This window comes from Periophthalmus magnuspinnatus, chromosome 2 (genome assembly GCF_009829125.3).
Source record: "Periophthalmus magnuspinnatus isolate fPerMag1 chromosome 2, fPerMag1.2.pri, whole genome shotgun sequence".
Lineage (NCBI taxonomy): Eukaryota > Metazoa > Chordata > Actinopteri > Gobiiformes > Gobiidae > Periophthalmus > Periophthalmus magnuspinnatus.
Window position 1 is genome coordinate 16,685,081 of NC_047127.1, and position 26,359 is coordinate 16,711,439.

A 26,359-nucleotide genomic window follows, 5' to 3' on the forward strand; every position below is an offset into this window, starting at 1 on the left:
AAAATGATGTATTAATTTATTATGGTCCGCGGCTGTTGTTCGCACGTGATCTGCATCCTCCAATGAGCGCCCTCCCTTTACCTTCTATTTGACTTCACTCTAGAGGTACTTTTGTGAATATTTTTGATTTTATTTCGTGTTTTGTTCTTTAAAACTCGCCCCGTGACCGCGCGGACACGTGACGCTGCGTAAATGTTGTGAAATGAAGCGAAAAGCGCGTGAAAAGTGCGACAAAAGCAGCGTCAGAGCGCGTGAGTGGAAAGATACTGGCGTCAAGTGCACAACGTCACCACGCACCGGAAACGAGCGGCAGAAACACAATAAAACAGGAAAGCACAAGGATTACCGCTTTCACAATAAGACTGAAATATCAATGAACATAAAAATAGTGCTTTAATATTCAATTTGGGGACATTTTAAAAGAATTAAAAAAGGTGTTAATGCAGAAATTATATATTTTTTAATTATGTCATGATAAAAATATTTATGGATGTATCAGCTTTTATTAGAGTAATATAGTTTTATTATTATTATTATTATTAATAATAATAATAATAATAATAATTATTATTATTATTATTATTATTATTATTATTATTATTATTATTATTATTATTATTATTATTATTATTATTATTATTATTAGGGCCTTTGCAAATTTGTGTTTTGTTTTGATTTGATTATAAACTATCTTTAAATCATTTGCAGAGAGAAAAGTGTCTTGGTTTGTCTAAATAGAACCTCTACTATATCATTTGTCTGACGCAAATATGACTGCTAGTCTGCGCCTCTCTGACCACCAACAGCCATAAAAACATAATTATATTTTCACACTTGTAGCAGGGTGGGTGAAATGTCTTGCTAGTTGACAAAAGCAGTAATTCCTAATTGGTTGAAGTTGAAATTGAACCGTAAACCTTTTTGTTATGAGGAAATAACAATACCAGCTGTGCCACTGTCAGACAAATCCAGATTTAGTTCTGTTTTAGTCCTTATTCAGACTCATTTAATTCTGACTGAGACCTGATTCAGTACTGGTTAAGTGCCTTGTTCAGTCCCTGGTTTAGACACTGATTCAGTCCAAATTGGTTGAAGATGGAATTTAACTGCAAGTTTTTGTGTTATAAGCCAATAACTTTATCAGCAGTATCATTGTGAGCCTAAGTTGTGTCTCAAGTTATAGTTTGTCATTTTACTTCAGTATTTTTGTCGTTACAGTTTCTGTCTGCGCGCTTTTATTGTCCAAACTACTCCCGGATGTGTCGTGTCTCCTCGTCTCCAACTTTAGGCACGGTTTGAGCGATATCTGATGGACATAAGCGCTCGTTTCTGTGCTGTTTCTTGTCGGTTTTTCACCCGAATCTACCGCTCTTCTCTCACCCACTGACCCGGGCACCGACGAGCCGTGACGCCGAGTGGAGTGAGAAGCCCTCCCCGCTGTAAGTACCATCTCTTTCGTCCAACCAGTTCCAGCCCTGCGCGGAACTGTGCCCTTGACAACTCCAATGCGAACTGACAGGGCAAAAAAATCAAACTTAACTCGTATTAATAGGCATTTAACCGTTTAAAAGTACGTGATTGTGGTGATTTAACGTGCGGGCTTGTGCGTAATGCGTTGGATCCGTGCGCATTGCTCGAGGACAGGGGTGTAGCCTCAGATCCACATTGTCTGGCACTGTTTACTCGGTCCAACCCACAGGCTTTTATGCACGAACGAACCAGCTTTATTTCATATCAATAGACAACTTTAGAACGTATCCGTGAGCATAAGTCCACGTCTGTAACTCTTGTAAAATTGTGCTTTTTGTGCCATTTCTACGTTACTTTACACGGGCAGCGTAATGAGCGTAAGGCGACGCACAAGGAAAGCAAATGTGCGTCCGGTCATGTCCTTCAGAATAAAATTATGTTGTTTTTTTGTTTTTTTATTCGACTGCGGTAGTACAGTGAGGTCCTCAGAATAAAAGATGGTTAGTACAGCTTCAGTGCTACTAAAACTGGATCTAAAATTTTGAAATGTGAAACTGAATTATGATTTAACCAGACATTACACTGCAGCACTGACCAGGACTGTTTTTTTGTTTTTTTTTTGAGTGGTTTTAAATATGATAGTGAAGTATCTGAGACAACACAACACAAAGAAAAACTAGATAGTCGTTGATGCTAAAAGTCCCATTCACAGGACAGAAATTAACCTGATGAAATGAACCCTTTTCATGGTATTGAGCATCAAGTTTATTCCTTAGTATCGGAATCAAGTTATACAGGTATTTTATAGCTGGATATACTTGCCCAGATGCCTTCTCCTGCTTGTATCCATAGAGATAGATATGCTTAATGCCATACTGTGGAACATTCCTGGCAAAGCAATAACACCTCCATGAAGAAGAGTACCAGAAAAGTTACACAGTGCGCCTTTAAAATGACTCCTGATTTATGTACACATGGGACTGAATTCAATGTATTTTTGACAAGGTGGTAGATTCTTGAATTCATTTTGTGTGCCATTGTGCTGTTTGGCAAGACATTGTGTGTGATGGCTGCCTTTCTGTGCCCAAAGCCTCTATAACCACTATGTCTTTGTTACTCTGCTCCAGGCCACACAGCGATGGCATATTTCAGGTTTTACTTCAGTAATACCTGTGTCTGTTCGGGTTGCAGTACTCTGACAAGATTATCTTTGAGTACTTCTGGGATATTTGAAGTATGTGAGAGTACAATGAGTCAGAGATCAGACTGTCGCACCTACCAGTCAATCTGCTGCACCCTTTCAAAATAAGAGCGCCATCTGCAGTCTTCAGTTCTGATTTAGATGTGGTTTAGTCCTCGTTTGGACCTTGTTTAGACCTGGTTTAGTCCTTGGCTTAGTCTCTGTTTAGACCTGGTTTAGTCTTTGTTTAGTCCTTGCTTTAGTCCTGGTTAAGTCCTTGGCTTAGTCCAGGTTTAATGCTGAGTTAGCCCTGGTTTAGAATTGATTTAGTTCTTTATTAACCTTGCTTTAATTTTGCTTTAGCCCTGGTTTAGTCCCATTCTGGTCCTGCTTTAGCATTGTTTTAGACCTGTTTTTACCTGGTGTAAACTTACAATAGTAGTCCTGTATTTAGTCCTTCTTTTAGTCCTGCTTAAGTCCTGCTTTAGTACTATTTAAACTTTTTGTCCTGGTTTGGATTTGAAGTCCTGGTCCTTTAGTCCTGGTGTCAGTCCCTGATTTTTGCTGTGGACCAAATTAGGTGGATTACCTGTCACAAACTAAAATATGTTAGGCCTACTACAACAGATGAGTGCAGGATTTCAAATTAAGAGCATGTTGTGTTGTTTGTGCTCCAGGTCCAGTGGTTTTATTGTGAAGCTCCAATATGCCGCTGTTTGGAAAATCCCACAAAAGTCCAAGCGAGATCGTCAAGATCCTGAAGGAAAATCTCAACATCCTGGTCAAGCAGGAGAAGAAGGCTGACAAGGTGAGTTGTAGACCTGGTGTAGACCTGGTGTAGACCTGGTGTAGACCTGGTGTAGACCTGGTTCGGTCCCTGGTTCGGTCCCTGGTTCGGTCCCTGGTTCGGTCCCTGGTTCGGTCCCTGGTTCAGACTTTGATTAGTCCTTGTTTAGTCCTGGTTCAGTTCTAGATAAATATGGAGTGAATGTGAGAGTTAGCTAGAGTTTGTGATGTTCTCACACTCCTCTGTTGAAGTTATCAGCACCATGAAAGAGAACAAGTCTGAACCGGGGGACTGAACCGGGGGACTGAACCGGGGGACTGAACCGGGGGACTGAACCGGGGGACTGAACCGGGGGACTGAACCGGGGGACTGAACCGGGGGACTGAACCGGGGGACTGAACCGGGGGACTGAACCGGGGGACTGAATGTGGTGAAATACCTTGACTCTAACATTCCCTTGTATTTCTCTATAGATTTTAGAGGAGGTGTCCAAATGCCTTGACTGTAACATGTCCCTGTATTTGTCCATAAGGCTTTAGAGAGGCAGAGGTATCTAAATGTGATGACTCTAACTTGTGTTTCCCATAGGCGTCAGAGGAGGTGTCCAAATGTCTGGTGTCTATGAAGGAGATTCTGTATGGCAGTAATGATAAAGAGCCTCACACTGAGACTGTGGCTCAGCTCGCCCAGGAGCTCTACACCAGCGGGCTACTCCTCAGCCTCGTGGAGCACCTGCAGCTCATCGACTTTGAGGTACTACTAAGAATACTACTAAAAGTACTATTAACACTACTTCAGTCACTACAGTTCGTTTCAAGAAGTTGTGATCATTTGATGTTCATGTGACATCAGCACACTTTATTATCTCTCTAGTTTAACCTGAGCTGACACAGATCAGAATTGTCAGGTGGAGTTTCTGTGTAACTGTCAGATGCAGATGTGTTGACCTGGTTTATGGTTAATATCTTTGTACTTATTGGGCTGATCCACATGAAACAAAAACTGGTTTATTTACACTGACAGAGAAGATGGTAAACTTTGTGCCAAAGTGAAATCATTTTTTTTACTATAGCTTCAGAAAGTGGTGCTGTTATTCAGACCCCAAAGATGTGATTGAATCCGTTGAAAAACGACACACAGACAAACCCAGACAGGAGAGTGTGGCTCATATTAAGTTGATTCAACAGCATCTCTGCAGCACCTATTCATACTAATACATAATACATGGTTTAAATATAATTAAATTTGTGTAGGTTGGCAGTGTTCACACTGCACTCACCTGCTGAAGAGTTTGGGTGGAGCTGCTCCGAGACCTCCTGTTTGAAGCGCTCTTGGAGTGGCCATTTACTGCAGTCCAGAATGCGACTGTTGGGTTCACAGTGGTCCAAGCACCGCTTTTGGAGTGAATGCTCATTTATGTCGACCTAACTAGGCAATGTGAAAACTACAAGTTTGTGGAGCCAATCCCAAAGAAATAGTTTTGCTTTAGTCCCCGCTTTAGTCCCCGCTTTAGTCCCCGCTTTAGTCCCCGCTTTAGTCCCCGCGTTAGTCCCCGCGTTAGTCCCCGCGTTAGTCCCCGCGTTAGTCCCCGCGTTAGTCCCCGCGTTAGTCCCCGCGTTAGTCCCCGCGTTAGTCCCCGCGTTAGTCCCCGCGTTAGTCCCCGCGTTAGTCCCCGCTTTAAAATGAATAATCCTGTATATTTCCCTGTATGTTTCAGGGTAAGAAGGACGTGTGTCAGATCTTTAATAACATCCTGAGGAGACAGATCGGTACCAGGAGCCCCACAGTTGAGTATTTCTGCTCCCACAGTGAAGTACTCTTCATCCTGCTGAGAGGGTAAGGACTGGGGCTGGGCCCGGGGCTGGGCCCGGGGCTGGGCCCGGGGCTGGGACCGGGGCTGGGACCGGGGCTGGGACCGGGGCTGGGACCGGGGCTGAGCCCAGTCTCTCTCTCTTGTCTGTTGCAGATATGAGACTCCTCAGGTGGCTCTAAACTGTGGCATCATGCTGAGGGAGTGCATTCGTCACGAGGCTTTGGCTAAAATTGTGCTTCACTCTGATGAATTCCATCGTTTCTTCCACTATGTTGAGATGTCCACATTTGACATCGCCTCGGACGCATTCGCCACCTTCAAGGTACAAACCATTAACCTTGACACTGCTCAGATCAATCACGGAGCAGCACTGTGGTGTGGGAGAACAGTATAAAGTGCACTAAGTGAGTGTGACGTCACCCATGGCGTTCAGCTCCAGCCAAATGAAGATCATCGAGGCTAGCAGTTATAAGGGCCAATTTGGAGCCAAGTTTCGTATTAGGAATTCCATCTGCGAGTATCATAGCAACCAAAGAGCCAATCTGGCTGCCCCTTCCTGCCCACACCGTTGGTTTAGCAGGGAGCAGGCGCTTAGCCACGCTGTCAATCAAGTGTGTTGCTAATGTTAGCTGGATCGACCTCGGGAAAAGAAGGCGCCTGATCTGTTCATTATTAATGTTGAGTGAAATAAAATGTTTGTATTGACCTGCTCTACATGATCCTGGTGTTAAGACCAAAATGTGAGCAGCAACAGTTACAGAGAGAGGGAGCAACAGTTTTTCAATATAAAGTGAATTGGATCCACAATCAATGGAGACAGAAGTGCACCCATGAGCACTTCGTATTTAGAACATAGTGCTTAGCAGGTTATGTCCATTTTTATTTTTTGACAACACACACACAGACCAACACACACCCCGACCAACACACACACACACCCCGACCAACACACACACACACCCCGACCAACACACACACACACCCCGACCAACACACACACACACCCCGACCAACACACACACACCCCGACCAACACACACACACGGACCAACACACCAACACACACACAGACCAACACGGACCAACACACACAGACCAACACGGACCAACACACACAGACCAACACGGACCAACACACACAGACCAACACCAACACGCACACGGACCAACACGCACACGGACCAACACGCACACGGACCAACACGCACACGGACCAACACCAACACACACACGGACCAACACACACGGACCAACACACACGGACCAACACACACACGGACCAACACACACACGGACCAACACACACACGGACCAACACACACCCGGACCAACACACACCCGGACCAACACACACCCGGACCAACACACACCCGGACCAACACACACCCGGACCAACACACACCCGGACCAACACACACCCGGACCAACACACACCCGGACCAACACACACCCGGACCAACACACACCCACGCGCGGACCAACACACACCCACGCGCGGACCAACACACCCACACGCGCGGACCAACACACCCACACGCGCGGACCAACACACCCACACGCGCGCGCGGACCAACACACACGCGCGCGCGCGGACCAACACACACGCGCGCGCGCGGACCAACACACACGCGCGCGCGCGGACCAACACACACGCGCGCGCGCGGACCAACACACACGCGCGCGCGCGGACCAACACACACGCGCGCGCGCGGACCAACACACACACGCGCGCGCGCGGACCAACACACACACGCGCGCGCGCGGACCAACACACACACACGCACGCGCGGACCAACACACACGCGCGCGCGCGGACCAACACACACGCGCGCGCGGACCAACACACACACACACGCGCGCGCGGACCAACACACACACACACACACACGCGCGCGCGGACCAACACACACATGGACCAACACCCCCACAGACCAACACACACACGGACCAACACCAACACACATACGGACCAACACACCCCGACCAACACCAACACACACGGACCAACACACCCCCACATACGTACCAACACACACGGACCAACACACGCACACGGAACAACACACACACACGGAACAACACACACACACGGACCAACACACACACACACGGACCAACACACACACACACGGACCAACACACACACATATGGACCAACACACACACATATGGACCAACACACACACATATGGACCAACACACACACATATGGACCAACACACACACATATGGACCAACACACACACATATGGACCAACACACACACACCGACCAACACACACACACCGACCAACACACACACACCGACCAACACACACACACCGACCAACACACACACCGACCAACACCAACACACACACCGACCAACACCAACACACACACCGACCAACACCAACACACACACCGACCAACACCAACACACACACCGACCAACACCAACACACACACGGACCAACACACACACACCCCCACAGACCAACACACACGCACACACGGACCAACACAGACGCACACGGACCAACACACACACACACATGGACCAACACACACACACCCCGACCAACACGGACCAACACACACACACACACGGACCAACACACACACACACACGGACCAACACACACGGACTAACACACACGGACCAACACACACACACACACGGACCAACACACCCCCACACACGGACCAAGACACACACACATACGTACCAACACACACACACGGACCAACACACGGACCAACACACGGACCAACACACGGACCAACACACGGACCAAAATACTCACACACGGACCAACACACCCCCACACGGACCCACACACACACACACACACACACCGACCAACACACCCGGACCAACACACACACACCCCCACACACCCCGACCAACACACACGGACCAACACAAACGTACTTGAGCTTATTTTCACAGAAAGGAAAAGATGTCTGGTTAAGTCCAGTTGAACAAATGGCACAAAGTTAGATTTTTTTCAGCTTGTTCCTCTGTTGTGGTGTTTTGACCAATCAGCTTTGACTATTTGTTTGATAAGTCTTCGATTAGTCTTCCAGTCTCTTTCAGTGCGAGCCATCCCAGACAAATGATAAATGTGTAGAACTCAACTCAGATCACTGCACATGTCAATCTGGAGTTAGCCAGGTTACCAAAAGAGAGGCGGACATTTGGAATTTGAACCAAGTCTTCCCTCTTCATGATCTGAGTATTTTGAATGATACTTGAGTAATCTTGTATTCTACTGCATTTGAGGCGCGAGTACTGATAAAATTCCTGTTTTCATCTACCTCCTATCTCCAGCCACACCCAACCACTCCACTGTCTCTGGGTCATGCGTGATCAAGAATACTCAATTTTGTTCAATATTAACATTCTGTAAAGTAAAATCTGCTGCTCCTTATAGTGACATGCCACAGTGAAGAGTAAAATAATATAAATACCCCTTTTTTTTTTCTTTTAGGATTTACTTACGAGACATAAAGTTCTGGTGGCTGAATTTCTTGAACAAAACTATGACGCAGTGAGTACAATTTGCATTTTTTTCATTCCAACTTGTCAAATTTGGAATGAAATTTTTCAAATGCCTAAAAATGTTCCTTTAGTATGATTTTGTGTATTGTTTTGTGTATTTGTGAAATATTTCAATAAAATTTTATTTTCAGGTTTTTGCAGATTATGAAAAGCTGCTTCATTCTGAAAACTATGTCACCAAACGCCAGTCTCTAAAGGTAAACCAGGACTGGACCGGGGGGACTACTGATTTATTTAACTTGGAGCATTGAGACTCTAACAAGGATTGAACAATACTAAATAAAGATTGTATTAAACCAAGGACTAAACCGAACACTAAATGAGTCTGTTCTCTTGCAGCTTTTGGGTGAGTTGTTGTTGGACCGACATAACTTCACGGTGATGACACGTTACATCAGCAAAACAGAAAATCTCAAACTCATGATGAACCTACTGCGAGACAAGAGCGCTAATATACAGTTTGAGGCTTTCCACGTCTTTAAGGTCTGACATCTTCTGCTCTTCTGCTCCTCTCCTCTGCATCCTCTGCTCCTCTGACCCTCTCCTCTACCTCCTCTGCTCTTCTGACCTTCTCCTCTGCATCCTCTACTCCTCTGACCCTTTCCTCTTCCTCCTCTGCATCCTCAACTCCTCTGACTCTCTCCTCTGCTCTTCTGACCCTCTGCTCTACCTCCTCTGCTCCTCTGACCCTCTCCTCTACCTCCTCTGCTCTTCTGACCTTCTCCTCTGCATCCTCTACTCCTCTGACCCTTTCCTCTTCCTCCTCTGCATCTTTGACTCCTCTGACCCTCTCCTCTGCCTCCTCTGGTCCTCTGACTCTCTCCTCTGCACCCTCTACTCCTCTGACCCTCTCCTCTGCTCTTCTGACCCTCTCCTCTACCTCCTCTGCATCCTCTACTCCTCTGACCCTCTCCTCTGCCTCCTCTGGTCCTCTCTCTCCTCTGCACCCTCTACTCCTCTGACCCTCTCCTCTGCTCTTCTGACCCCCTCCTCTACCTCCTCTGCATCCTCTGGTCCTCTGACCCTCTCCTCTGCCTCCTCTGGTCCTCTGACCCTCTCCTCTGCCTCCTCTGGTCCTCTGACCCTCTCCTCTGCCTCCTCTGGTCCTCTGACTCTCTCCTCTGCACCCTCTACTCCTCTGACCCTCTCCTCTGCTCTTCTGACCCTCTCCTCTACCTCCTCTGCCCCTCTCATCTGCCTCCTGCCTCCTCTGACGCTCTCCTCTTCTCTTGTTCATTTTACTAATCTCTTTCCATATTTTCCTTCAGGTTTTCGTAGCAAACCCGAACAAGACCCAGCCGATCGTGGACATCCTCTTGAAGAATCAAACCAAACTCATCGACTTCCTGTCCAACTTCCAGAAAGACCGAACGGACGACGAACAGTTCAACGATGAGAAAACCTATTTAATCAAACAGATCCGTGACCTGAAGAAGCCCGCCTCCTAAAGCCGTTGCCATAGGAACCGTAGACACAAACTAAATCAGTCTATTTAAATAAGAAACTTGGGAGACTCTTATTGTGAAGGTTCTCAATCACTGATCACTTCCTGTATTTTTTTGTTTTGTTCATCCATCGCATGTTTTTGATTTGCTTAGCTTTGGAGGGCCAGCAATTAAAAACAAACCATTTCAACCAATACCATTTTTAGAATTTTTATTTTGAAGAGGCCTAATAGTCTTGTAGTTTGAAAGTTGCAAATTGCTAGAGCCATGTTTTCAAAAAAAATCTTTACAAATTTGGTTAAATTTCTGCCTCGTAAATTTTAAATTACTATAAGAAATAAGTTGCTCTAAAAAAATGACAAATTCACAAATCGACATTTATTCAAATCAAAATTAATAAAACTGTTACAATTTTCCTACAGGAATATTTTTGCAATTTGTGCAGAAAATTCCAGGGGAAACTTGAATCCCAAATGTTTATTAAAACAAGATTAAAGATTAGATTAAAGATTAATTTTATTCCTTAAAAATGTCTGATTAACACTTACAAAATATGAATTTAACTCAAAATTATTTCATTTTATGAATTTTAAACTGGTCTGATTATATCCAGGTTGACAAATATGTTTAAATTGTACATCTCAGTCCTTAGAAATATCAGACAAAATAAACACAATTTAACTTTAACATAAAATTTTGAAAATGTTCAGCAAATGTCAACATACTTTTTGACAAATTCCTTGTAAAATTTGCCAGGTTTAAGAATACATTTCCAATTTTAATTCTGCATTCATCTTTACTTAAAAGGGGTATTATGCAAAAAAATTTTTTAGCTTTATAACATTCCTCATCAACAACAGGTTTTGTCATCCATGCATGTTTGAATATTTTAGCGATCTCTCCTGGGCCCCAGTTGAGACCTCCTGACAGTTAGCAGTATGAGCCTGTACAAGGCTCCGCCCACAAGCCATGCTCCCACACCACAATTCTTTATAAATATACTAAAATATGATGTCTGTGTAATCTTTCAATCGTTCAGGTATGATCCATAGTAAGAGAAACATTCAAATCTGTCAACTGGACACAAAGTTGTAGGAGTGGCTGTTCATCCATTTGTGTCCAGCTGACAGATTTGATTTTTTTCTTTTACTACAAAAACATCTTCACAAAGCTGATGCGATGTGCGGTAGCTTCATTACCGGGATGCACTCTCATTGTGTTGTGATTGCTCTTCGCACTAAATCACTTCCACTTCAGAGCGCTAAGAGAAGGGGGATGGAGGGAGCATCAAAAACTTATAAAACAATCTTGTCTTTGATGAATATAGCATTTTCAAAACTATATAAGAAAACATGGTGATCTAAATATGTTATGTGTTACAGTTAATACCCCATAAAAGTAAAATACTCCCTCTTTAAATACCCCTTAAAAAGGTAAGGTTTCATCTTTAATACCCCATAGAAGTAAAATACTCTTTACTACGGAGGAAGGAAGAATTATTTAATATGTTTAAATATTACAATTTTTAATAGCTGGTTCTCCTTGCTGACAGCTGATAGCACTTTCTGTAAAAATGAAGAAAATTTTGCAAATAATTGTGTCTTTAAAAATTTTTTTCTCATGCTTTTATTTTGAAATGAGTGCAATCCTTTGAGGCTTTTATTGTTCTGGACATCATTTACTTATCTTTTGCATATTGATTAAGGAGATCAAAGAGGTGCCTTTCATTTTTCGAATACTTCATGTTTTTGGTTTTTTTTTATTTTGGGGGAGCTTAATTTAATAGAACATGTTTCGATTAAGCAGTGAACCTTTAATAATTTTGGAGAATTTTGTCCATTTTTTAAATATTTCTGTACAGTTTTTTCAAATGTACCCTTTTTTTCAATTTGCCAATTCACTCACGAAGAGAATTATGCTGAAGATCTAATTATAATGTGTACTAACAGTTTAAATGCCATTGGACGCATTAGCCATTTTGTCAGTCTGTTGCAAGCCGCAAATAAGCAAAGATATTACTTTTCACAAAACAATGGTAACTTAATTAAAGCTGTAAATTACATTGAAATGACTGGTACAAACTCAAATATATAACTGAAAAACTACCAAAAAATAAATAAAAATAAAATATTGGTGCAAAAGTAATTAACTTGAAAATTGCTAGAACCACGTTTAAAATTATTTTGCTCTGCAGATTAAAAGTCACATTTGTAAATCCAAATTTAGAAATAATTAGCACTAAAAATGACAAGTTCACGCTGCAAGGTTAATCGGGCGAGCGAACCAATCACAGGGCATCATTGATGTGTTGGAGGAGCCAAAGGTGACCCGCCCAAACGAACCAAAACAAACATGGCGGCGCAGGTACACGTTCATTAGCCTGTTTTGGCGTCAGTACCATAGATACGGACTATTATCTCAGTGAAAAACGTGCAGTGGGAAGTGACAGGGAAGATATCTGTGCTTTTCTCTCAACTGGATGTAACAAAAGTTTGATTTTTGGGCTTGTTTTGCTGTTGTGATGCTTCAACCAGTCAGACTCAAATTGTTTTGAGCGCGTGCGGTTGCAGATTGATTACGTGCACACTCCAGGCCTGTGCTGCACGTGTCGATGTGCGTGAGGCGGGACAGATCTACTGGAATATTTGAAATTTGAGCTGAAAATTCCAGTGGGAAAAAAAATAATTCACGCCAGTCTTCGTTGTAAACATAAACACATGTAATTATTGTAAATCTTGCAAAATTGAATTACTAATTAATATTTTCTCAATTTTCTACTTTTGCCATAAATCCATTCTCCATCATTTGGAGTTAGCAGTTAGCTGTGGCAGTATTACATTTTGGCAAATCATTAAACTATAACTAGAAATGATTTTGATTTCTTGTTTTTGATTTGCAGCTAAACTACTCTGGTTTAACACCTGCATTGTACGAACAAAATCAATAAAAATATGGGATGCAACTTGTCTCTGAGTATTTAATTTATAATTATTTTTAGATTATGTGAATCAAAAATAACTAGTGTAAGAAATGTTCGTTTCTGATGCAAGCGTCAAAGAGGACTAAGACTGAAATATAAGTCAGAAGGGTTTAATGAGTTCATCACAGGTAAAGTTAACAATGAAGCACTGGACTCTCAGGAAAGGATAGGAAGAGAGTCCTGAGATGTTTGTGTTTCCAGCTTTTATAGGACTCCCAGTGTGTGAGGCAGGTCTTCCTCTCGGCAACATGTGGTTACACATTAAAAACCTTTTTGGCAAAATCCCTGAATGTGCGTTTTTAAGTCAATCAATCTCATTGTTTTATGACCCTCACAGGATGGGGGGCACTCAGTCCTTGGTGAACAGGGCCACAGATAAGAAGTGGCTTTGGTCATAGGTGTTATCTTCTTGGCCCCAGTGCTGTATATTACTTTATGACCCTCTCAGGGTGGGGGTCTTTGGTGAGTAGGGCTACAGGCGTCTGGGGTAGTATTACATTGTTAAAAAATACCTTACACTAGGAACTCACTGTTTTTAAAGTAATCTCCAAACATCTGATCCACAAATCTTGAACCTTCTCATTATTAGTTTGGGATCGGCTCCACAAACTCATCATATTAATCTTATGGTTTAAAGTCCTTCCAACTGACAATGATAATGACTTTAGGGTTGAATAAAGCCACCACGTTCTGAAGCTACTGTGAAAAAAATCATTTGACTTTTGTTTATTTACACTGACAGAGAAGATGCAGAAATTTGTGCCAGTTTTTATTTCATTTCAACCCAGTAATTACAGAGATATTCACCATAAACCAGGTCAACACATCTGAATCTGACAGTTACACAGAAACTCCACCTAAGAATTCGGACTTGTCTCCAAACTATTGCATCTCCATGCAGTAAACCAGAATTAAACAAGTACTAAAGGTTTAAACCAGGACTAAACTTGTCAGTGTCACCCCCTTAGTGCGCTGAGGAGAGAAGCAGTTTAAATCAAGCTAACAATAGCTGCTGGATTCAATAAGAGAAGTATCTAAGTAAAGACAATTTGGAATGATCCAAATAAGTCCAGTGAATGAACAACATTCAAAATTTGATGCCACATATATTTTTTTCATTTTTAGAAAAGACAGATGACTTATGCATGCACCCAATTTTAAGTTTCAAATTGTTACTTTCATTTTGACTTTTCTGCTTTCTTTTCAAGTTATGCCTGCCACATGAAACACAGGCCCTTTGCTTGTCTCCATGGAGATGTTCTTGCTTTGCCTAGAATGTTCCAAATTGTCTGACATGCATTTGTTCAGTTACAGCTGTTATTATTTCTAGGGTTTGTTAAGGTTAGGTAATGTTATGGGGTAGTTCACGTTAGCAAAACGCAAATTTGTCACCTACTAGCATTATCTCAACTTGCACCATAAAATAAATAATAAAACATTCAAAAATATAAGATTTTAGGCCTGTTCACGCAGCTTTAGTTGCCCTGTTAGCTTCTGTTGCTATGACTGACTATCAGCACTAATCTTTTAAAATGTAGGTGTAGTTTATTATGTTACTTCCTGGTTGGACAGGGGCAGCAGATGATGTAGAGGTCAGTCCATAACTGTTACCTATAGGCCTGTCACTATAGTTACTGTATTGACTTATCATTCAGTACATGACAGACTGAACAATACTTTTTGTGGTTCAACATTTATCATGGGCACTTTTCCTTGCACTAATGGAAATATTTTGATATATTTTTTGTACTATAAGATTTGAGCTGTAGAGAATTAAATAACTTCTATGACTCATTATATATACAAACAAGCTACTTCAGTGTTCTGTTATGTAATTATGGCAGCTCATATTTTTAACAATATTGTACATTTAGAACACTTTTGCTGTGATAATTCTGCTTTATGGTTTGGTTTCAATATTATTGTTTATCGTCTATGTTCAGTTCAGCAATATATCACACTTCAACATACACGGATAACTTCAAAATTTGTTATCATGACTGGCCTAATTACCTAGCAACCATAATGTAAACATGGGCGTAAACTTGTCTAAATTGCACAATAGTTATAATAAATAATAATAAATAAATTATAAACACCTTTATTTTTTTTAAATGAAGGTTTAAATTGTCAGAAAAATGCCTTCCTTGTGCAGAATTTGTCTCTGTATTTTGAGTTTTTGGTGCTGATGACATGAATAGAGGAATTCCGGTTTATAACTCAGTGCTATTTCCTGTATTTTTGTAATTTTCTTCTCAACATTTGTCCATAATCTGCCACTTCACTGATGTAAAACTCTGATAAATATGCAGCACAGGTATTTTGTTGTTTTTGCAGTAGTTACCTAAATCATTGCAATCTTTGTGATTTGCAAGTAAGTGATAAATCTTGCAGCCCAGTGGGAGGGCATCTAATGTAGTTTTTAATCTTTTTAAAGTACTGGCCACAACAAGCCTTCAGCTGGGAATCATTGTGAAGCAATCAAAAAGCAGTATTTGAACATTTCTGTGGATAAAAAAAACAAAAAAAACCTCTTCCCTTTTAGTTTTAGTTTAAAAGCTGATATTATCGTCAGTTAAAACAACTGAAAATCTAAAGTCTCTCTCATGAGGTCATTGGTTGAACTTCTCTGCTACATATCTGGTAATTTTCAGTTCTGTGTCTTAAAAACTCCACTTCACAAAAATATTTTGATAAAACTTTCACAATTTAAGTTTTGTTTAATTCCACAGTCCAGAGGTTATGCAGATGATGTCACAACCTTTGGAACTTTATTAGCGAGTGTCAACTTTATATGAATGTTAATGGTGAGTAATGATATTTTCCTCCTGTAAAAGCTCCAAATGCTAAATTGAAAATGTGACAGAGCTGCTACAGTTTAATAACAAATATAAAAGTCTACATCTCTGCTAAATATTTAGTTTGTATCCGACTGTAAAACAAAACAAAAAATCAAGTCAACAGTAGAAAACCAGTGAAGAATGAAACCACAGGGACACTGCAGACACACTCACATTTACAGACTTTTGGCACAGTTGAAATGAACCTTTCTCTCCTTAAGTGACATGTTTGAGTCTATGTGTTGAGGAAATAATTATTGTGGGACGAAAGACAAACAAAAACTAGGCAGAAAAAAGCAAAGAAACAAATTTTGTCTGTTTGAGCAATGCCCCTGATCATTCTCTGAGTGGCACTGACAGAACTATGGGCAGCACAACAGACAAAATATGTTACTTTCCGTTTTCTTCCCTCATTCTTGTCCATGGAGCCATTTTAAATATATAACCTTTATCTGGCAAAATGGAAACAGAAAGTAGTGAAAGTAGTAGTAGTCATTGTTACTGTGACTGCTTGCAAACAACAGAGGGAGATAAAGGACACTTCTGCCCCACAATAATAAATCTCCTCCACACAGAGTCAGAAACATGTTCTTTTAGGAGAGGAAGGTTCAGCTGATCTGTGTCTGATCCAGAGTCTGTATCAGTGATAAATCTTGTTTTAGAGTCAGGTACAAAATAATTATTGATCAGAGCTGTAGACTTTTATATTTGTTATTAAACTGTAGCAGCTCTGTCAGATTATAGATGAGCTCTTTTGCAGGAGAAAATGTCCTTAGTGCCAACTCATAATGTTGCCACTAACTCTAAAAATTCAGAATGTTGTGATCTATATCAACCTCTATAATGCCTTCAAAACAAAATTTGCAAATGATAAAGCTCTAGACCAAGATTTGTAAGAAATCCGGTAAAAACTGTCACATGATATATTGTCACAGCTTTGGCAGAAAATGTTGGGTATTTTTTTTAACATTTTTGTCCATATTTTTGATGATTATTCTCCATTGGAATCTTGAGTTCGATGAGTGCTAAGTTTCTTAGAGTTTCGGAGATCCGGCTCCATCTGTCGACTGCGTTTTCCCAAATACCCGTCTGGAAAGCAAGAGGAAGAAATTGGAATTGTTCTTGTTTAGTAAAACTTTAGACCTACAAAAATACTTCAAAGCTAACAGCTATCGTTTTAGCCTCATTTACTCTAAAGTCTGCCATTAGATGCAGTAACACTGAGCTCTATGGTGGAATTTGCTGTTTAAAACGTTAACCATGTTATAATGTTGCTCCCTCATCAAACACGTGACTGTTGATGTCATCCATGCATGTTTGAGTCATCTAGTGATCTCTCCCAGGCCCTGTTCAAACCCTCCTTACAGTTAGCTCTAAGATTCTAGTTTAGTTTAAATTAGTCTTTATTTAAGGGACCATGAACAGAGACATTAAGCATAAAACAGAGATGTTCTGCACCAGATTATAGCTAAGTAGCTAATTTCCATCTGCAGTCCCTGTGCAATGCTTCGCCCACAAGCCCAAGTTTCTCATGCTCCCACACGACAATTCTTCATAAAATATACAAATTATACAAATACTACTAATACAAATATTTCAACAAAATTTAATTAAACTATATGGTTTAGCAGAGTATAATGAAAAGATGAAGGACTTACTGAAGTGGTGAGGCGAATAAGGATCTGGCCTCCTCTGCCACTGTGAACACACAGGGGATCAACATTACACCAGGACTACACCAGGACTACACCAGGACTACACCAGGACTACACTAGGACTACACCAGGACTACACCAGGACTACACCAGGACTACACCAGGACTACACCAGGACTTAACCAGGACTTAACCAGGACTTAACCAGGACTTAACCAGGACTTACGCAGTACTTGTGGATGTTCTGCAGATGTTTGAACCTCCTGTATGAGATATCTCCTTTATCTCGTCCTTGGTCAAGATCTGAGCTGTAGATGTGAGAGACTCCGGCAGCTCGGATCAGAGGAACGCACTCGTCACAGGGACATTTGGTCACAAACAGAAGAGAAGCATCACAAGAACGCATCTCACCAGTCCTGAAGAAGAAACAAGAAGAAAGACCTGGTTTAGTCCCTGGTAAATTTTTATTTGTGGTGATGGTGATAGTGATAGTGATAGCAGTAGCAGTGGTAGTATTACCTGAATGTGAGTGCATTCTCCTCAGTGTGTATTATCCATTAGTAGTAGTAGCAAAATTAGAAGCAATAGTAGTAATAATATTGATAGTAGTAGTAGATAATAGTTTAAGTAGTGGTATTGTAGTTGTAGTAGTAGTTGTAGTTGTAGGAGTAGGAGGAGGAGTAGTAGTAGTACCAGTACCTGAATGTGAGTGCGTTCTGCTCGGCGTGTATTATATATCTGTACTTTCTCCTCTGTCTGTCCTCCTGTTTGTCGTCCATCTGAGGAAACTCATTGAAGTGAGAACCTGAGGGGTAGGCATTGAACCCGCAACCTACAAGGTACAGACCCCCCATCTGAGCAGGACCACAGCCAGACTGCAACAAAAGAGAGGGGTTAAACAGGGACTAAAGCAGGACTAAAGCAGGACTAAAGCAGGACTAAAGCAGGACTAAAGCAGGACTAAAGCAGGACTAAAGCAGGACTAAAGCAGGACTAAAGCAGGACTAAAACAGGACTAAAGCAGGACTGAAGCAGAACTAAACCAGGACTAAACCAAAATAAAAAAGACTAAAGAAGGACTAAAGCAGGAGATATGGGGTTAAAAGGGGCTAACCAAACCAAACCAGCACCAAAGGACTGGAACAGGACAGTCATAATAGGAATGGGTTACACTCGTACTGGGTTACACTTCACTTGTATTGTACTTTACAATGTGCTTTGAGAGGCTTGTTTGTCACTGCACACTCTGCTGTGGCTACATAAGAATCATCACCACAGAGTCCTGTTTGACAGTGTTGAACTCACCTGGCTTCTTTTGGCCCAGATGACAGCTCCTACGCCCACTTTAGGGTCCTCTGGAATGAAAATCACAGGTTTAGTCACAGTTTGCATATGAGATAGACTGGACAAGAATGTGCCTGCAGATAACTCCAGTAAATACTCTTCTCCCGCCCTACCTGTTCTGTAGGAAAGGAGCCGAGCCTGGACCATGCAGTGAACCGCCACCTCTGCAGAGACCGGACCAGGATCTGGACCATGACCTGGACCAGACTGAGGAGGAGCAGAGGTGTCTGAACTTGGCCTGGGGGAGAAAATAGGCTAAAGTTAAGTTAGATAAAGAGGGTGAATGTGAAATGAATGTGAACTAATGATCTCCATATTAAGGCTGCCGTTGACGAAAGATCATCCATTAATCCTTTAAAAGGGGACGATGCATGAATCACTCCAAATACTTAAGAAGGCAAACAACTATAACATGGTTAAAAGCTCTGAAAAGTCCATTTGGTTGGCTGATCAACTAAAAGACCAAAGGCCTACTGCCGTATTACATACATTGTAGTTAAAGGGCCCATATTGTGCCATTTTGATCAATGTTGAAATGTTTCCCCATCACAAAACACAACTCCATGTATGTTTTGGGGGAGGCAACAACATTATATACATTACATCGGCTTAAAGTTCACAAGAGTCAATTTTGTGTAATATAGGAATATTAATTATGACACCAGAAAAAGCAGACATTAGTGTTCTGTCCTTTACCTGTAGAACCCGTAGTTACTGTAGCCTGGGACCCCGGCCACCACCGCAGACAGCACCTGAACCAGCTGCTCCATGTTGTGTCTTAGGCCACAGAAATACGGCTCCACACAGAAGTTCTCCAAGTTCATGCGGGACAAGACCTGCTGGTGCTGCTCTGAAGAACTAACCAAGAACCGAGAGGAGAGGGAGGCCAGGGCACGCAATTGCTCTCTGAAAAAGACAGGAAATACAGGACTAAAAACAGGACTGAACCAGGACTCAACCAGAATGGAACCAGGAATAAACCAGGGCTGAACCAGAACTAAACCCAAACTAAACCAGGGTGAAAGCAGGACTGAACCAGGGACTGAACCAGAGACTAAAGCGAGAGTAAACCAAGACTAAACCAGAACTGAATCAGAACCAGTGTGTGTATCAGTGCATGTTGATACCCAGCGTGCAAGGATCAAATCACAGGATGCAGAGGAAAGGGTCAGAGGAGCAGAGGATGTCTCAGTAGCGCCCCCACCTGTTATAAAGGTGCTCTAGGTCCACTTCGGGATCATCTTCTGCGACTTTCTCCATAAAATCACCATTTCTGGAGGTTTCGGTCACAAACTGAGCTAGCCCAGGCATTAGCGGCTGTAGCGGGACACAGATATGAGCTCGACTGTTGGATTTGAGTTTATCTGAAGCTAATGCGTCTAAAGCTGCCTCCTCTGAGATACTGAGCACTGAAGGATCATGGGAAGTGTAGTTTTCTGAAGTCTGTCCTCTCAACATGGACACCTCAGGATCGCTGGGCCAAAAGCAGATCTGACTGACACCAGCTGAAGAAAAGAAGAGATAAAATAATTAAGTAATAAAAGAAATCTTATACTAAAAGGTTATGCAAGAGTCTGAAGGGCAGTTTACTGAGGACGATACAATAAAAGTAGAAGTAGTATTGGTGGTAGTGGTAGTAGTAGCAGTATCAAAGTAGAAGTAGTAGCAGGGATTGTAGAGATCAGTGAAAACAGTATTAGCAGCAGCAGCAACTAATAGTAGTAGCAAAAGTAATAGATGTAAGTAGTAGCAGTAGCAATAACAGTATTAGTAGTTAGCAGTAGTAATAGCAGTATTAGCAGCAGTAGTTAGCAGTAGTAGTAGTAGTTAGCAGTAGTAATAGCAGTAGTAGCAGTAGTCTGACAAGAGGATGATATCTAAACATGTTTGCACGATATTTTGAATGATTAGAGTGAATGTATATAGAATGTGTGTATGAGTGTAAGTTGATTTCATATATTTATATATTTTATCATATTGATGGTGCCCTTGTATCAGTGTTATTTATTGCGGTAATTTTTTTTACCTTTATACATTTAGTCTTCCAGTATTTACACCAATGAGCTCAAGAACTACAGGTTAAATTAGCTTTCATGCTATAACCTGGCACCAGCATCTTTACTATGACTCATGGTTAGTGTTATGTTGTGCATAGTAGTAAAAGTGGTAGTAATAATAGTAGTAGTAGCACTAGTAGTGTAGTAGTAGTAGTTGTTGTTGTAATTGCAGTTATTGTAATATTAGTAGTAGTAGTAGTATTAGCAGTAGAAGCTGTACAAATTGTAGCAGAAGCAGTACTAAGAGTAATAGTAGTAGCAGCATTAGCAGTAGTAACAGTAGCAGTATTTGATTGCAGTTTTATATTTTTACCATTGATGATCATCTTGAGGCAGGTGGCACAGGGCCGTCTAGAGAAGTACAAACTGCTATGTGATAGCTTGGCTCTGTGCTCTAAAATGGCGGCTTGTCCGGCGTGAAGCTCTGATCCTGAAGAGTGCAGACCCAAGACTTTACCATCCTTCACCACGACCAGGCCCACTGGGTTTATCTGGGATACACATACATTATAACACCTTAAACAAAATCATCTAAACCACAAGAAGACCTACTGGCTGGATACAGAATATACTAAAGTTGTGTTCATTCTTACATAGTCACCACATCAAAACGGGAACTAAACTTGGAACTAAATCAGGACTAGAGGTTCCAAAGGCCCAGCTATTAAACCATATTTACATAAGACTCAAACTGGGCCCAAACCAGATCCAAATCAAGACAAGAGTGAACTCATCATAAGCATTATTATTGGGCTCAAAAATTAATTCACAATTACCTCAAAAAATTACCTTCATACTGAGAAAATATAGACCAAGGGTGTCATCAAAACAGATGAAGCAGAGGGCCGATCGGGAGCTATAGACTGGTGGTCAATGCAGTGAATAATTCAAATATGTGCATTTATTATAACAGGTCAAAATGTACCACCAGACTTTCATCAATGTTGAATCCTCAAAATGACACTAAATATTTGATAGGCTTCACAAAGGTAGATTTTCAAACAGTTACTGTAAAAAGTACTACCGGTACTTAAAGTATATAGGCCAGCTCAACCAGAACCCTGAAGGCAGAAAAACAGGTCTGAGGGCATTTGGACCCCAGGCCATAGGATATGCCTGGTATAGACCTTAAACATTATTTGTTGCACAGCCCTAGATTGCACCAAACCGTCACAGACCACTGGAAGAATAGCTGGAGCGCTTGAAATTGCCCACAATGCATTGCAACTTTCATTTTTAGAAACTTTAAACACTAAGATAAAATGATTAGGTGTTTTAGCCACATCACTGCAGATAACACTATAATCAGTTGGACTGAATTCAAATCAGGACAATTGCAGCAAATTGAGCAAAATATTTTTCAAAAGGAGATTGGGAATAAAATGATTATCAAAAAATGATTCAGGCTGTGTATCTGTTTATTTAATGATCAGCCTAAATAACTTGATAACAGATCAACTTGGCCTTCATTATTCACATGACCATTAACACAGAGACTCTTCTGAAAACTTTTCATTTGTAGAAGCATCGATATTTATTACAACTCTGAGCTTCATCTTATTTGGTCACATGACACGGCACAGTTGCTCCTTCTGGAGAGTGTTCCACATGCGCTCCAGATGGTGTGGAAAGGAAACTTGGCTCTGCTTCGGAAGAGCCAACTCCAGAGGAGTGCTATTATCAATTAGTAATACAGGAAGTGCTCCCTTGAGTTTTTAAACTCTATAATCATGTGAATAATTTTCCAAGCTAAAAATGCCTACCTTTGAATGTACATCTATTGTTTTAACTTTGGTGAAACATCTTCACTTCTCTTTGCACCAGCAGATTTTACAGACTTTGTGTGGCAATGGGTAAAACCAAAATATTTTTTAACTCTAGTGAGATTTTAGACAAGTAGTGGTAAAGAAAAGAGTTGTCGCATTAATATGACAGCTACTCTATTGAGCTTATATGCATTTGTGTTTCGTATTTAGAACATGGTTTGTAGACTGACCTGTTCCCCTCGGTGCTGCTGGTCGCCCTCTGTTTGATCCTGAGGGAAAATCTCCATCCACAAACTGAGCAGAGTGAAGAGGTTTCCTTTGGACAGACGAGGAGCCTGTCCTAAAGGAGGGAGAAAGAGGGGGAGAGTGAGAGAGATAGATAGATAATAACTTAATAAAGCCACTTTTTATGCAAACTACAATCCAAATTAGTATGTTTTTTACTGACATGTTAAATGCATATATACTGAGCCCTTCTGGGAGAAAACTAGAGAAACCTAGACCTACATAGTTTATTAATATTTGTATATATTGGACTGTGTTTGCCACCCCGTCTGTACAAACAGAAAACAACAGTACTGAAGGCTCAGATGCATAAATTAGGTGTAGGAGTAACTCATCTATGTAATTATCATTATGCATCTAGAACCATAAGTGGCATATGCACATGTGTGTAGAGCTTACTACACAAAATGTACATTCATGAAGAGATACCAACAACAACAGGGACACTGGTCAGACAGGGGCAGCAGGCTTTGATTTGTACAGATATAAATCAAAACCACATATTTCCTGAAGAACTATCCTGTATTTCCCTGAAGCGGAGCATGTCCAGAACAGCCACATGGTTGTCCACACACATGCAATATTCCCATTATTCAACTAACAATGTTCAATGCTCAATGTTGGTCACAGAACAGATGGGCTCCTAGCTACCCCAGCCGCTGGCACTTGACTGCTGCATCCGAATCCTCCATTTTATACAAACCCTGAAGCTAGCTCACCATTTGAACAATTAAATGAATGCCTGTATTACTAACCAACATCTAATCACTAGAATCGTGAAACTAAGTGTGTTTTTATAGTCACTTGTGTTGAAAGTGGGCACTGCTGTTGTTGTCTCCTGCTGCGCACTAATTAGAAATCTCCACACATGCGTTCATGTCATGGGGTTTATTCAGTGTTGTTTGAGCTGGCAGTAGTCCTCAATACGCATGCACATGTCTATAAAACAACTGGCTGGCCTCTACGGTTGTAAAGAGTGTGGCACGACATGGCCTCCAGAGCACATGATTACAACCATACAACTATAGCTAAATAAAGAAGTCTATGACATAAACGTAGATTTAGATTTGTAGACTAGTATATACACAGTCTATGACTACAACACAAGATAATGAGACATTCGAAACCAGGCTTGATGCAGACTACTCAATGACCAGTAGGATGTACTAAAAGGACACTGACTTCAACCATGCTTCACACAAGCAGAAGTGATTGGAAAAAGGGATTATTTGGATATAATGGGTAACTCTTTGATTATAGTTTTAACACGTGATTGATGATTTTAGATTGAATTGGCAAAGTTTAATTGCCCAGACCGCACGCCACTGACAAACGGTAAAAGCTGTAGCTGTTAATCACTTCATGACATCACAAGGTGGAACATAGAAATTTGAGCTTTGGAGATGTAGACAACCCAATAATGTAGAATTACTCAAACGTGCGTTAATGAAACAAAACACAACTCCAGGTCTGTTTTTGATGCGGTAACAACACTTTAATTACTGGTATTATAGCATTATTAAGTCGAGTGCACTGGCTGTTTAAACCCAATGTCCGTGTCTATACCCTTGGTAAACTTGGCAGGTTCGGTTCCCCGGTCTCACCTTGTCCTCTACTGTCCGTCTGCACGCCCCTCTCCCGGGCTGTCCCTGCTCGGTCCGGCTTTGTTCGGCTCCGTGGACCGCTTTCCTCCATGCAAAATGGCTCTAACCTGCTCCAAAGGTCCTGAAAGAGTAAAACCGTGACGAGGTGATAACAGCTGATCTGCGCCGAAGACTAACCCCATTTACAACTATCTCAACAAACATCCGGACCGCCCTTCAGAATTAACGTTTTACGTGTGTACATAAGGGGTATACATGGAAAATACCACTAACATAAAATAATAGTGGTATTGTTATTATCATGTACTGATTGCGTTGTTATAGCAAAGTCCAGACAGCCGTAGTATTTCACATTTTGCTCAAATTTGTCGCATGTTACGTACTTCACAACTTTTGACGCCCAACAAGAGATGTAACTGTCAAATTTATTATTTACAATAATTAAAAACAAAATATTTGCTTCAGGTTTTGGTGTAATTTCTAATCATGCTTATCAAAACCAATAAAAATCACATTTTTAAAAGCTGTTCCGGATGAAGCTGATGGCCGGGTGTCTCCATTGTTAGCTTGGCGTTCCAGAGTTTACTTCCGCAAACACCACATGACGTAATAGTCGTAATAAAAAATAACTAAATAAAATATAATAAAAAGTTTTAACTATAAATGAAATTGATATCAAAAATACTTGAAAGGATGACAGAAAAATTATTTTAAGAACGTGAAATGCAAAAATAAGCTGAAAGAAAAATACTGCTAATACTTACAGTGGGAAGGTTAAATTCCAAGAGCATTTAGTGGATTTATAGAGTTTGCCGGTTTGGCCAGTGTTCCTGACAGGTTTAACTCAGATACTTAAGGATGGGTCAAATGGACAAAAAAAAAACCCCAAAAAACACTTTCCACCACACAAATTAGTAGAAGAAAAAATATTTATTTTCCATATCGTCATAAAAACTAGTTGAGTAACGGCAAAAAATAAAAACATTGAAAGCCCTTAAATCAATGCACATGTTAAGAAAATAAAGATGTATATTAATAATTACAATTTGCAACAGTGCATACATATTTACAAAACAGTAAACATGTTCATTAGCTTTTAGTAACCTTTAAGAGAGATGAGTGCTCTGCTTAAAATTATATAAAGCATTGCATCAGACCTTAAGACTGCAGTTCCAACGCCAAAGTTACAGCACATCCAATATGTAAAATGTCAAGGAATATAATAGTGGTTATAAGACAACCTGGCATTGCTTCTACACTGCAAAAAGTTCAATATAGACTAAATTCACGCTATTCTAAAAACTGAAGGAGGGCAGGGTCTATATCAGTCTATGGGAGATTCACCGTTTTTGATTGAAATTTCCAAACTTATGGTCCACAAATGTTGAACCTGATCATTATTTGCTCGGGATTGGCTCCACAAATTTGTCATATTAATCTTACGTCTTAAGTCCTTTCAACAGACAAAAATCATGTCTTTTGGGGTTGAATAATGGCACTACTTTTCTTTAAATAAAATACATTTTCTTATTACAAACCAAATTATCCATAAACCATAAAAAGTATTGTAACAAGTGTCTAATAAGTTA

General features: G+C 41.0%; 2 protein-coding genes across 3 annotated transcripts; one reads left to right on the forward strand and one right to left on the reverse strand.

Annotated features, from left to right (window-relative positions):
• Positions 1–1,261: 1,261 nt before the first annotated feature.
• On the forward strand, positions 1,262–11,975 carry cab39l (calcium binding protein 39-like). The gene is made up of 9 exons (XM_033980839.2): positions 1,262–1,439; positions 3,328–3,458; positions 4,026–4,190; positions 5,155–5,273; positions 5,404–5,572; positions 8,724–8,783; positions 8,926–8,991; positions 9,134–9,277; positions 10,063–11,975. Exons 2-9 carry the CDS (start codon positions 3,357–3,359, stop codon positions 10,240–10,242), a joined length of 1,005 nt encoding a protein of 334 aa, XP_033836730.1. The 5' UTR covers positions 1,262–1,439; positions 3,328–3,356; the 3' UTR covers positions 10,243–11,975.
• Positions 4,387–24,956, reverse strand: cdadc1 (cytidine and dCMP deaminase domain containing 1). 2 transcript variants are annotated; one of them, XR_008649001.1, is made up of 12 exons: positions 24,771–24,914; positions 23,112–23,221; positions 21,429–21,606; positions 20,263–20,563; positions 19,755–19,964; positions 19,172–19,296; positions 19,020–19,069; positions 18,414–18,589; positions 17,941–18,130; positions 17,718–17,757; positions 14,045–17,148; positions 4,387–4,402 (listed from the first exon to the last, which is right to left on the reverse strand). XR_008649001.1 is itself a non-coding variant. In XM_033977797.2 (11 exons), exons 1-11 carry the CDS (start codon positions 24,859–24,861, stop codon positions 17,051–17,053), a joined length of 1,569 nt encoding a protein of 522 aa, XP_033833688.2. In that variant the 5' UTR covers positions 24,862–24,956; the 3' UTR covers positions 13,978–17,050. The 2 variants fall into 2 exon arrangements, 1 of the variants encoding a protein (XP_033833688.2); XM_033977797.2 differs by lacking the exon at positions 4,387–4,402 and having other exon boundaries at positions 13,978–17,148; positions 24,771–24,956.
• Positions 24,957–26,359: the final 1,403 nt, after the last annotated feature.

Coding starts and splice junctions, on each gene's coding strand:
- cdadc1 (XM_033977797.2), bottom strand. CDS start 24,861: ATGGAGGAAAGCGGTCCACGGAGCCGAACAAAGCCGGACCGAGCAGGG. Junction 19,070..19,171: donor GCTCCTTTCCTACAGAACAG/GTAGGGCGGGAG, acceptor TTTTCATTCCAG/AGGACCCTAAAGTGGGCGTA. Junction 17,758..17,940: donor AGAACATCCACAAGTACTGC/GTAAGTCCTGGT, acceptor GTGTGTTCACAG/TGGCAGAGGAGGCCAGATCC.
- cab39l (XM_033980839.2), top strand. CDS start 3,357: ATGCCGCTGTTTGGAAAATCCCACAAAAGTCCAAGCGAGATCGTCAAG. Junction 4,191..5,154: donor TGCAGCTCATCGACTTTGAG/GTACTACTAAGA, acceptor TGTATGTTTCAG/GGTAAGAAGGACGTGTGTCA. Junction 9,278..10,062: donor AGGCTTTCCACGTCTTTAAG/GTCTGACATCTT, acceptor ATTTTCCTTCAG/GTTTTCGTAGCAAACCCGAA.